Here is a 14,085-nt window from a genome sequence, read left to right as displayed (position 1 = left end):
TAATGGAGCTTTAGCTAAACTTCGTCATTTTGTGCCTCAAAATGTCCTTATCCTAGTCTACTATGCCATTTTTCATTCCCACCTGCAATATTGTAATCAAATTTGGGGTCAACCAAATAGTCCTTATCTATCTTATCTGTAGTCATTTTAACACATTATTGATTTGATAAGAATAGCAATCAAGAGTCAATTTGAATACTAATCTGCAAAAATAACAGTGTATTATATATACACCTTTGATGAAAATGAAAATCAAAGCCATTAAGATGTGCGTATACTCGCCAAACTGTGGATAAGAACTAATACTATGGATTAAAATATTTTCTGATTGCTTTTGTCAACAATCTTAACTTTTTTATCTTGTTTATTTCTGTGCATTTGAGTATTTGTAATTTCTAAAAATTGAGGTCTTTTTCTAGTGTCATTAAAAAGCCCCTTCCTTTAGAATCAAAAAGCATAGAAAAGTTGATTTGCGCAGCACACCTAACAACAAAGGTGCCAACTGGCCAGAAACAATGCAAAGCCAACAGGCAAAAAAAACCATCACTAATAGAAGCCATTGTGCTTGAATCTAATGGGAAGGTTTTCATCTGCAAAGCTCGTCAGGGGCAAATAAGAGCACATTTGTGTAAAATAAAACTACCCCCAAAACACTACTCCAATTAGGCAGGGTATCCTATGTTTTCCAGAAACCCTATACTAACAAGTATTTATGAATTATTTAGACACTATAAAAGCAGTCAGTATCACAACAGCGACACTGGTGTCACATCGTACATTTACACAACAGGTGCTGGGCAGTTTAATGACTGAAATATATATTTATATATGAAGAAAGTTTGAAACAAGTGTTGACAGTTGGGATGGGGCGAACCCATCTTTAAAGCTTACCTCCCGAGAAAAATCAAGTTGACCTAAATCGATTCATAACATCTTCAGAAAAAACAATTTAACGTTTATTTTGTTAAAATCGCTACAGTATTCAAGAAACCAAACAATGTTTACCTTGTGTTTTAAAAGCATTCACCTCACTTGTCGCCATTTTGTGAGTGAGCATTTAACGGTATAATTTATGCGTCTGACGTCACTAGTTAGAAGCTCACATTCGGACCCACGGGATGAGAGGCGAAACTTTGTGCATAGGATGTGATTTGTAAAAAAAAAGCTCCACACGTTTGATGAATAAGGACAAATTTTTTTTTGCTTCACAACTTCTTATGATGATTACTCAACCGAAGTCAGTCTTTTTCAGGAGAGGCGTGCGATAGCATGCGCACGCCTTGGCACACGCCTAAATCGTTTCAGGCGTGTGATTAATCGCACGCCTGAAAAATAAATATTGAGTTTTCAAAACCAACCTTTAAAATCCATTTTGTAGCGTGCGATGGCAGCCCTCGAAAGAATTTTTGGAGATTCATCAGACAAAACGTCCGATACATTTCCGTCATGGTCGGACACTTTCAGATCTCAGAAATTATTGAATAGTCCTGGTCCTTTTAATCCACGAGCAAGCCTATTCAGTGAACAATAAATATAAAAATTACAGTAAAGTCATGCATACTATTTCGGACATGTAGAAAAGGAAGTTAAGATTGAGAGAGTCGCTATACCAGTAGACGCTCGATCATCGTGTTTGGGGTTCACGATTTAAAACGTCCCCCACTTTTCTACCGCAAAATGAGTGCGCAAAAAAATAACCTTGGAGCCCGTGTTGTACATTCTTTGCACGTGCGCTTTACATCGGACGCATTACTTGACTTACATGTGCGAATCATCGCACACCTACTCAAATATTCCTGAAAAAGACTGCGAAGTTAGTATTCATTTTCAAAGTTTCCTGAAATTTTCAGGGGGGTAAACATACTCATTACCAATGAATTTCACTAGTAAAGTTTGAGTAAAAAATTCCAATGCGGAAGATGATTTACGATCTTCTAACAGGTGACGTCAGAGCACTCAAAGGTGAAGAAATTTATGAAACAATATGGCAGATGGTTTACCTTGTGTCGAAGGTGAATTTTAAATCTTTGAATAGGCATTATTAACTTATAAGTGCAAATTAAGGAAAAAAAACTTTATATTCGTAAATCACGTATGAATATAAGCCAATTTAGATCAACTTGATTTTTCTCGGGAGGTAAGCTTTAAGCACCCAGTTTTTTATTCAAAACTTGTAGCTATAAGAACATAAAAGAACAAGCATTGATAGATGGAATGGGTCAGTTTTTTTAAAAAAACTTGTATATAAAAGAATAATGTTGACAGTTGTGATGCTGATGGGCTTACCGCGAAAAATGTAAACATTCAAAAAGGAACAAAAAGGTCTATAAAAACGTCACGTTTTTTTTAATTAAATCTTTAAATGCTGTGCATGCACAAAGGCGTTGATAGTTGGGCCGTTAGATCTTAACGCTCTCATAGCTACCTAAGTTGTTGGCACAAACAAAATCTCTATAAAAGAAAATGAAAAAGTTTTCCCCTTTCTTTTGGTCGGCGCAAACAATACAAGAAACCTGCACAGAACAGCACAGCAACATCGCCATTTTGATTGATAGTTAATCCGTTTGAAAAATTCCGTTTACCAGGGATAAACGGACCGGAAAGTGTTTATCCCTTGGACCATATACCACCATCATCATATAACGCCCAAAAGTCGTAAAAAGTCGGAGCATTCGCAAAAAAACTCCCGCGTAACCGGGATTTTTACCTTAAATTTGTAGGAAAGTTTCAAAGCCATATGAAAAATAGTTATGAAACAAACATCAATTATCTACTTTTTAATAAAAGATGATTTTTTGCATGGTGATTTCACAATTATTTGACCTCTTGTCCAGGGCTCCTTTTTGCTTAGCGCCCTGGGGACCAGGTTGATAGAATAATAGAATGATATAAATTATGTATTTATAATATTATGTTTCATATTAAAATGAAATAGAAGGAAAAATAGATCCGCTTAACTAAGACATTCGCTGTGTCGGACACGTTCCCATTTTTTCGTATTCTTCCCTTCTGAAATTGACCCCAAACAAAAACTACATTTTCTGAGAAATAGGTGGTCATGATGAGCGGTTCGTTTCCGCCTTTTCAAACTAAAATACATACTAAATAAAATTTATTTCACATTTAAAAAAATACAACTTAAAAAACGTGACTAGGATGCAAGCAAAAACCTTGTGGAGGAACATTGTATTCCAAATAAGTGCGTTAACCACTGACCCTCAAAAGTCTAGTCTTTTAAACGATTCAGAAATACATAAAAGTTGATATATAAATTAATATTCTTCGTATGACAATTCTTTACCAATTTTTTAGATGCTTGGTCGTGTGCTAAGTAATAATTTTTAATTTCTATCAATAAGTGTCTCTATCACTGCATGAAAATTGATGCTATTCAACCAGAGAACCTGCAGGCTATCTCCACGCTACTCCAGTTTGTTCCAGAGAATCTCATGACCCGGGGAATGTGTACCAGGGCGGTTCAAAAGAACCCTTGTGTGCTTGGGAATTTCCGGATCAATTCAAGACCCAAGAAATGTGCACCTCGGTGGTTGAACGCATGCCCTGGCTACTTGGGTATGTTCCGAACTGGTTTGTTACCCGGGAAATGTGTAATGTGGTTGTCGAACATGTGCCCCAGCTCCCCGAGGATATCCCAGACTGGTACATTAACCAAGACATATACACCAAAGTGATTGAGGAAAATCCCCGTCCGCTCGTGGTCTATCGTCAGCGGAAAGCGACAAAGGCCAGAATTAAGAAGGAGTTGCTACCAGTGGCTTGGCACCCTGACAGAGCTATAGACTAGTGTTTTTCGGAGGATGAAAAGGCAGACCTTGAGCTCTTGTGGAGTAAATAAACGATGAAGAAACAATGCCATGAGTGTGAACGATTACTTGACGAATATGACAGATGCTCTTGTGGACAGAGATTCTTCATAAAAGGTAAGATACTATGCTGGTACTGCCGGCATGAGTACATTACGTATAATGGTGGAAGCTGTCCCTGTACCAAACCCTAGTTAAACTCCGGTTTCCACAAAATGAAAGGATGTTCAAATTCGGTAACGAGAATGTTAACTCAAGAGACTTTTATGCCAAAGCGACTCCACTAAATATCGAAGATGTAAATATTGAAAATATCGTACTAAGCGATCCTATTCCAGCAAAAGGGCAAAGATGAACGCTTCGTCATTGGCTATAGTTATGACAGCAAGCTATCACCTCTATTGATCAAAACACCTAGAAAGCTCTATTCCAATGGTGCCTCACGTTATGATGAGGGCTGCTCTCTTACCATGTCATTCGACATCTATAACCACCCCGAGTGGTTAGAGAAGTATGAGAGTGTCCTGACCAAAATAGAGTCCTTGGCGGGTCATTGCTTCACCACTCCCCCTGTGAAAAAAGGTAAATACATTACCACCCAGGTGAAGGAGTGGGAGGGCAAAATCAGAACCGACTTCCATTCCAAAAAAATACCACTAAAACAAAGCTGCGAGTGCAAGGCCATCATCAAGCTATCTGGCATCTACAGGCAAGGTTCAAATTACTACATGCAAACCTACTTGGAGGAGTGTAAGTACAAGGTTGTCGAGTTTTATGGCTCCCGCTACCTTAGCGACTCCGACTCCGATGATGAAGAGGGCTTCACTGTCTTGCAAGTGGATTATCAAGGTTCTATGTTGAGTTTCAACATAGAAACAAACAAGAACGTTCCCGAACTGAAAAAGGAAGCGAAAGCAATAAAGATCCGTAACTATTCCACTATGAATAGAGGTCATCTTTTTGAAGCGATCCACAAGGTCAAGTATAAGGACGCTTCAAGACAAGCGGACGGTCCTTATTGCGAACATTGTTGTACTATCGCTTGGCAGAAAAATCTCGAAGAATACTCGAGACAGCTCCTTGAAAAGCAGCGACGTGTCGTACATAATGGTGACCACATCATGGACCAAGATACCGGAGAAGTACTCTAAATCTTCTAATGTATTGTTCAACACACTAGACCTGACTAGGTGTAGCCGGGAACACCCTATGAATACGCAGGTGGTTCCGCTGACATACTGCGCAGATTGAAGTTTTTTCAGAAGCTCGTCCTTCGCCTCCTCACGCCCTTTCGCGACAAGCTGCATATGTTCCCGTTCATTGATTGAGTCCACGATCTTCTTGATACGCTGTCTGATCTGCTCCTTCAGCGCCTTGTATTTTTGCTTTTCCTGTATGATTAAGCTAATCACACCATTCCCCACAGCTCTGCTGATAAGGTCAACGATAGAGTTCAACTTGGTCTCTGCCAGTAGTTTGATGCTCTCATGCTTCTTACTCTTGACACCTAGCCTCTTCCCAGCATTCCGCAGACCCGCTTGGCCTAACCCTACGGCAATCGTAATTCCACCCATGGCCACGGCCAATGGTACGCCGATTCCCGAGAGTATACTACCGATACCAACGCCTGAAGTTATCACACTTACCACTAGTAGCCCGTGGTCGCAGAACCTAACCCAGGTCACGTGCATCTTGAACTTTTTGGCGAGCTTGTCACGCTCTTTAATCTCGGCCCGCAAGTATTGTTCCACTTCTTTGATCTTCTTCAGTCTGTAGACTTGTGAACTGTTCTCCTCCGTACCCTCCGGGGGTGCACTCGGTAGGCTCGGATAAAGCTTAGCAATGTCTGTCATTTATCAATAGGTGCATGGTAATTCCAACGAAAGTATTCTTATTGTTTTGATACTCGTTGATGAGCATGAAATCTAACCTGTCTGTTGAACCTTGAAGGGGGAGGTATACAGGAGTGTCGAAACTCCATGTTACCATATCCCCCCAAGCGTTTAGCTCCTTGATTGGAAGCACGGCTAGTATATTGGATTTCTCACCATTTAAAAGAGAATAATCCGGATCCAGCTGGGAGCATACGAGTCTCAGCCGCTGGTGAACGTCAGTCTTGTAGATGCTGTCGTGGTCGCCTTTGGTAAACTTTACCTTGTTATCGAAGGCCCGTCCCATAAGGTCCTGCAGTGCTTCATCGATTATCACATCGTACCCATCGTTGACACGGAGTCTACATACCCCGTTACTGAGTACGAAGAGCTTGATCCTCCCTCCCGCTTGGTCGTTGACTATGGTCGCGAGATCCTCGATTCTATTCAAACACGGCGCAATCGAGATGGAGACTTCCAAATCACCGACTTCCGTCGGCTTGGCACCCGCCTTATGGATGTTGATCTCGCTCCTAGTGAAAAAGTTTACCCACCTAGGGCGGATACTGATCGATTTCAGAGCGATCCTCGTGTCCTGCCCTAGGTAGTCCTCAAATATCGTAGGGTTCTCTATATCCGTGACATACAGCTGTCTCATGTTTCTTTAAAGAAAAGATGAGCATTTACTCGTATAATCCCAAAGCAAAGTATGTCCCTACACATGGTCGCTATCTCGAGAGACTCAAGGGTGATGACCTTTCAATACAGAACATCGTTATTGACGCGAAGGGGTCCTCATTCAAGGTGAAATTCCCCAACATCTTTGTCGACTACGAGTTTCACTCTGGTGTGGTGTTGAATACCTGGCAAAGCCACCCCTTCAGCCTCTGGTCCACTCAGCTCAATTTTGCTACCTACTGCGCAACTTCAGCTTGTGGTATTTCTATGCAACATCTGACCACATCCTTACCCCTGGTTCGCTCCGGTTACCGTTTCCACGTGTACTTCCAGATTCTTAAAATACTTCAAGATCTCGAAGTGTCTCTACCCGGTTCCGATAGGTTCCGACGTCTTAACAACCCTTTCAACAATCAAAAATTCCAGCAATTAGCACGTGAATTTGGGGTAAGCGGCAGCGAGCAAGAGTGGAGGAACGAGACTCTTTTCAGTAGCTGGCAAGCTATTCGCGAGGATTATCCCGGCAGCGGGTCTAGTTATTTCGATGAAGATTCATGGAGTCGATGGATGATTGAGAAAAGTCAAGGCCTTACTCGTATAGGTATTGAACGCCTATCCCAAAACGTAAGATTTTACGCTTATCTCATACTTCAGAGCTAAGTCAACGCGAGGTCCAACATCATTGGCAATCAAGGTAGTTCGATTGATGCGCAGCGTCTATACTTGACAAAATTTGAGGACTTGATCACAAGGCCTAGTGATACGGGTGAGGAAATAAGGCGATTCCAAAATGTGCTCAAGTACGCGCGCAGCAAGGTCGACTTCTTGGTTGCTCATGTTCCTAGCGACATGAGTCTTTATATCGGAAATGTCATGAATTTCACGAACAAAATCCTCATCAGCAAGGATTGGTGTTAACCCGCAGATTATTTTAATTATAATTTAATTATAATTTTAATTTAATGTTTCCTCTGACGACGACTTAAAAATAATTATACCGAAACAAATATTTTTTATTTGGTTATTTGGTGGTGCATGCTCGTATTACATTTTTCCAGCCACTTTCTTTTCTTTTTCATTCTGAAAATATGATTTTGCCTGTAGGTGGAGTATGATTAGGGCGCTGCGACATATACGCTGGTGTGGCGACATACTTATAAGCCTCTTTCATAAAGTTTTATGAATGTTTTGCCTAAAGCAGGATTTTTTTTTGAAAAAACGTAATCATGTGATTAATTTTTGTTTGTGTCGTTGATTTCTCCAACCTTCTACTGACAACTGTCCTCTGGAGCCATTATTAATTTATTACTTTCGTTTCAATGGAGACCGTTGGGAATTTCAAATCGACCGTTGTTTAAAGTAATTAAATTTCTATTTTTTATGAGCATTTCATAAGACTCAACATTCTTGTTATGGTCAGATGACTTCCTTGCTCATACTTCGGCTGCTTTAAATGGGGATTAAATATTGAAAACGAGATAAGGTATCAAATTAATTCAGTTTTTTTTATTTGAAAAGAAGTAAAGGCCTAGTTCCAAAGTTTTATTTTACCTCAGTTTTACAACACTTTGCCACATTTTATGTAGACTTTGATTATTAAATCGTGATCAGTCGGTTAGGGCGCGATACTTTCCCCTGGTATTATTTGTTTTTTTTGTGTGTGAAGGTAAACTTTGGTGCGCAGCTTCGGTATCATTTTTTTTTTGTTTTCGCGAGGCAAAAACAACAGTACTCTTTACATAAGGGAGATCATTTTCACAAACTAGAACATGTATGTTTGAGATAACTATAAAAACAAGTTATTTACGGTGGTTGCTAGTTTGTATCGGCGAGAGTGACACAGATCCACCCAGGGGCGTAGGTAGCTATTGATATTTGACTTAGCCTTTTTAAACTAAGAAAAAGTTGTGTGATGGTCGCACCAGTGTGTCACTGTAGTAGTAAAAGAAGAAGTTAAAGCATAAAGAGCACAAGCAAAAAATCTTTTTCTGTGTGAATTTTGAATTTTAAAAATTTTAAAAAAATGTAGCAAAGCATTATTGCAGTGGTAATGCTGAACTGAGGGAGAAATATTACGCACTTTAAAAATGAAACAAAGGGGGAGTTTCAGAAGTTTTAGCAAGAAAAAAATAGATTTGTGGCTACCTGAAAGAAAATTATATCTTATATTTCTAGACTATTTACTTTACTTTCATATCCAATAAGTGATTTGAAAAAAACTCAGAAATAATGAATATACTGAATCAAGCCCGTCCCCAGGACTCTCTTTTCAGTTATCCCATTATCAAAAAAGTGAATAACAGCCCTGAGGACCAGACTGTATACAGAATATTTGTCGGACCATTAAGCAAATTCAGATTTGATGAAGGAATTAGGTACAAGCAGGCATGAGTTATAATTAAAAACAGTGTGTATACCAACCTCTTCCCCAGGACTTATGAGGCTTTTTATATGTGGACGGCTTGAACAAGAGCTTGTTCAGGCTGTTCAAATATAAAAAGCGTAACAAGTCCTGAGGAGGAGGTTAAGTCAAATACATGTATTGCAGATATTATTGCTAGTATTTTGGTTGGTTTAAAAAATTATTAAAAATTATCAATTACGAAAGCAAACCTCGTCCCCAGGCTTATTTTTCTCTTTCTGACAATCTCAGACGGCGAGAAGAATGTATGTAGCCAAAAAAGCGAAGGCAACACTGCAATCATATTTTCTCGAAGCAAAAACTCACAACACTTTAGCTAACTTGTTTCTGATTAAAAACAAAACTCTGTCCATGATTTCAATCCAAGATTGTTTTGCGTAAATTATCAACCTCGTCCCCAGGGTCTTGTGGCCCCTGAGCCGTTTTTACGGAGTAGCCAACAATTTCAACAACTTTTCGCGGCTATCAACTTATCAACAAGGCAAAATGCCCTGGGAACTAGGTCGATAAATTATAGCAATACAGTGTTCTCGGCGGTCCGCATGCAATTCTTAACAAAATGACCAAATTGTGAATAAATTAAAAATCAGCACGAATCGGGCTGATTTTACCAGTGTGGCCCAGGGTCATTTCTTCGCGCCGTCTCGGATATCAAAAAAGCGAAAATAGCCCTGGGAAAGAGGTTGTTACGAAAGCTTCATTTTTTTGTGAACTTTTTTTAACAACATTTTTTCTGGTTCCAAATGTTACAAATTTGGAGTAAGAGCTAATATAGAACTACGTGTTTCGAAAAGAAGTTTATTTTCCAGGACGTAAAAAAGAAAGAGCGGGCAATAAAAGCATAATTTATTTATATTTCTATAAATAACAGTTGTAGAACTTTGTATCTCTTCTAGATGAATATTTTTTTCTGAAACAATAGATCAACCTTGTACCCAGCCCTCAACGGCGCGGAACTTTCTATCTTGCTGTGTTAATATGGATGTGAAAGTTCTGATGCTTACAGGGAAAAATATTTTAAAAGATCGAAGTTGCTGTGTTTGAGTTGACGAGATTTAAGATTAAGTCCGTAACGAAAATAAACAATTATGTGAAATAATAATAATTCCTCGGGCAAATTGGAAAGTATCACGTATCAAGTTTGCATTTATAAATAAAAACAAATATAAAAAGATAACAATATAACAATATAAAACAAAAGTCTTATAAAATATTAATAATTTTAATCGTACTTGAATTAACATGAATGTCTTGAATGCTTTTATTCACTAAAACTTTTTATAAAGTTTTGTGCATGGAATATATATATATATATTATATCTAATATACACACACATTCGAATCTTACGTTGTAATGTTATTTCTAACTGAACGAAGGATTTGACATTTAATACTAACATTACCGTCTTTTACTTTAAATTTTTGTATTTAGATAATAATATTACTATGGCATTTTGGTTAGACATGTTGACTTTGTTTTCTTTTATTTGCTTCTCGATAAGCCAGCGTTTTGAATTTAATAACGATCATGATAGAATGAAAACTGGTAAGGAAAGGTATGAAAAATTTCAGAAGTCCTCACATACACCATGTTGGAAAGAAGCTCTTTCGAAACTAGATCACGGCTGTCGAGATATAAATGATATTGAACAAAGTTTTCTTGCTTTGCAATTTGCAAATTGTCATCTTGAAAAGTCTGGATTGGAAACATTTCCATGCACTATTAATAATTTTAAACAATGCACACGAACAATGGGTTCAAACATTGTTGCATTTCAAGCATATACAGAATTCTTTACGCATGTCTCGGATATTTGCTTCTATTTACAAAGCGATGTTTGGCGGGAAAAGACAGAAGCAACAATTTCGAAGTTATCTGATGCATCTGCACAATCTCTGGAAGTTCTATCTAAATCAGTCAAACAACAACTCGACGTGCTGTCTGCACAAGCAGAAAGTTTGCAGAATCAGAAAGATATGTTAAAAAATGAGAAAATCTTAAAAGAAGCTCTTGTTAGTTCTGCAGAGACAACGAAAGATGTTTTCAAAGAAGTTCGCGAGCATGCGCAGCAGCAGAAGACAATGTTTTCAGAAACTTTTGATAACATCTTTCAAAGTGTTGAACGGTTGGCAAACCTACAGAAAATGTTGCTTGGTGAATTCATCGGGCTTCAGTCTGTTGCTTTTTATTTCGTATCGACAGTTGTTTGTTATTTGTTCACAAGTGCACCAAGGACAGCTGCAGCTCGCCTGCCATTATTCTTTGCTCTTACTGTACTGATAGTCATTGAAAGACTTTTTGTTGGATGGAGAGTAAATGCAAACAGTGATGTTACAGCGGTAAGATTTTACACAGCCTTAAGGCACATTTTCACTAGGTGTTCTAATCCACACAGATTGGAAAAATCAAATATAGTATGGGGGGAAACAAGGAAAAGTGACTAATTTTAAGGGTCAGCGAAAAGTTTCTCCAAGATAAAAGTTTTCTTGACTAACTTAATTCTTGATTCAAATTTTTCGTCGACTAACTTTAACCCGACTCTTAATGATCTGAGAACTTTACTACCGGCCTATTTCTTGTTGGAATGATTTTCAAAGAAAAAATAACAAGGAAGAGAATACGTCGACATATTTTCTATTTAAGCAATTGGAAATTTTTTTCTGTACCTAAAATCCACCTTTAATTGGGGAAAAGCGACTAATTCTACGTACATTGGTGATTAAAATTTCCTCCGGCTATTGATTTTATTCCGACTATGCTGAACCCAGGTTTTTTCCCAGAAAGGTATCAGCATTGATTGTCGGAACAATGTAAGAGAAATAACTTCCGAAGCTGGCCTACTACTGAATTCTGTTGGGTATGTTAGCAAGTAATATCAAGTGAACTAATTTTTCTGAGAGAGGCCTTCCTAATTCCTCAATGCATCACTTAAGGTCACTACTGACACTTTAATAAGATATTACCCGTGACCTGACAGCACTGTTGTGAAAATTAGTATTTTTCAAAGTTAATCAAAAATATTCGTGCTGTATCTTGAGCTTTTTTTAAAAAAAATCGTTGGATCGTTGGGACTAACAATATGTCACCCCATTTTGTGTTGTAGGAACACCTTCACGCAAGGATTTGGCTCCTTCGTAAGATATTTTTACTTGTGGCTGCTATGATCGTAGGGGTGTTTGTTGTTCGCTACAAGGATTTCAATAAAATTAACTACAGCATGCTGCAAGACATACAAACACAAATCTTAGAAATCAGAAAACTCCAAGAAACACAAACTAAACTTGGAGATTGTGTCACCGACGGTCCATCTGACACCACATTAGTTGGTCCGTCAAAAAACTTAGAAGAGGCGACGAAACAGCTGGAGTAAGTGAATTTCTAAAGAAAGTTACAATTGTCAGTGCGTGTGTAGAACCATCCTACTAATTTTTGCTTAAAATTATGCAAAAAATCGTTTAATAGTATATAATAGTCGTTAGCCCGTGGAAAAATCCACGGATTCGCCCGTCCTGTTACACCGCATTGCGTGCGTCTTGCTACTTGCGCAGCTAAGCTACCATTTTGCGTGACAGACAGATAGACAGACGTATACAGGCATTATAATATGGATGTCACACTGATAAGTACTTACTTAATTCCAGGTTATCACTTCAACAATTTGCCACCAGTACTCCACATAAAACTGACATCAGTAGCTTATTTATGTACGATCAATCAAAGCTTACGCAAGATACACTGTTAAAATTGCATGAACCATCCGTTGAAGACATCAAAAACACTCTCCAAGGTAAGCGAGGAACGACGAAACAAAGAAGAGTTTCTAAGTCGAGAACACCAGTTGGTAAAAAAGATAATGCTGATAATACAACATTGAATGTAAGTGTACTCAAGCATTGCTGATGGAGTCTTTTGTTATGTTGCTTTGCACCCTCTTCTTCTTCTACCTACTTCTCTTTGCTCAGCAGTTCCTCTACTTTTTATTCGTACTTTGTCATTTTAGGAAAGCAGATACAATCTTCGCTCTCGTCGCAGCAGTGGTTTCGGCACATCACTTTTCAATCAATCGTTAGCAAATTCAACCAAACAAAAGGAGTGAATATCTATCTTCATCCACGGTTTATTTTAGGACATGGTATCCAACTGGCATGTAAAATATCAAGCTGATATTTTTGATGGAAACATATTTTATGAAGTTTTGTATTTATTATTACATTTTATTTATTGTGTTTAAATATTTTTATAAAAACATGTAAAAATTTATAGTAAATTATTTACAATAGAATAAATATTTCCCCTCTAAAAATGGTTTCTAAAGGAAAATCAAAATGAAATGGGTTAGTGTAAACAAGATTTGTGAATTAGCCAATCACATTTCAAATGTTCTTTGGACCCGCACGAATAAAAGCTTAAAATTTTAATTACGGAATTTTTTTAAGGTTTTAAATTTTCCTTGTGACTTACGAAGTGGATTGGAACTGGAGACTACACACTGAGCCTGAATCCGCTAATTGCGCTATCCAGGGTGAAGCAGTTGCATTTCGCAGTGTAATGATGGAACGAAAAAAAAAGCCTCGGCCAATAGAAAGTTTTTATTTTTGGACTAACAAACTAATACAGATTCCAAAAATTCGTACTTTCAAAATCCTCAATAAAGCTTTGGTAGAAATTCCAAAAAATTAGACTAAGTACCAATATAGGTCAGTAAAATCTTACTTATGGTAATTTGGCTGGATCATCACCAGGAGCTAGCTCTATCGATTAATGTTTGTGTAAAAGAGTGTACCACGACATTAAAGAATGTAAATAAACCTCGAAAACTAATAAGCTTGCAAACACTTGTACTTCTTCAACGGACGTACTCTGATATCCTCTTTGATATGTAGATTTTGGTTTGGCTGCTTTTTTCAACTCGTAGCAAAAAGGTTTAACATCAGGGTCATGTAAGCTGCCTCACTTGAAGCAGTTGTGGTCAATATACCATATCTGATACTGATGATGTAGCTGACATGACATGTGGTGATCTAGACTTCTGTAAATACTCGTTAACACAAAGTGAAATATGAAGAGAGAGAATAAATGAATATAAGGTGTCTTTCTCTAGAGCACCTTTACGAGTTTTATTTAAAATGATCTATATCTGCAGGACCCTCGTTGATAGCAGTACCAATAGGAACTGAAATGGCTATCCTGGGTAAATAATTCCAATTATAATAATAATAATAATAATAATAATAATAATAATTAATAATAATAATAATAATAATAATAATTAATAATAATAATTAATAA

The 14,085-nt window shown here is 37.7% G+C and overlaps 1 protein-coding gene across 1 annotated transcript; it reads left to right on the top strand.

Moving 5' to 3' along the window:
* The first annotated feature begins 7,747 nt into the window (after positions 1-7,747).
* Positions 7,748-13,041, top strand: LOC130655146 (uncharacterized). Its single transcript, XM_057457853.1, has 5 exons — positions 7,748-7,856; positions 10,228-11,135; positions 11,900-12,162; positions 12,438-12,672; positions 12,797-13,041. Exons 2-5 carry the CDS (start codon positions 10,242-10,244, stop codon positions 12,890-12,892), a joined length of 1,488 nt encoding a protein of 495 aa, XP_057313836.1. The 5' UTR covers positions 7,748-7,856; positions 10,228-10,241; the 3' UTR covers positions 12,893-13,041.
* The last annotated feature ends 1,044 nt before the right edge of the window (positions 13,042-14,085 follow it).

This window comes from Hydractinia symbiolongicarpus, chromosome 8 (assembly GCF_029227915.1).
Source record: "Hydractinia symbiolongicarpus strain clone_291-10 chromosome 8, HSymV2.1, whole genome shotgun sequence".
Lineage (NCBI taxonomy): Eukaryota > Metazoa > Cnidaria > Hydrozoa > Anthoathecata > Hydractiniidae > Hydractinia > Hydractinia symbiolongicarpus.
This window is presented reverse-complemented; position numbering and strand designations above follow the sequence as displayed.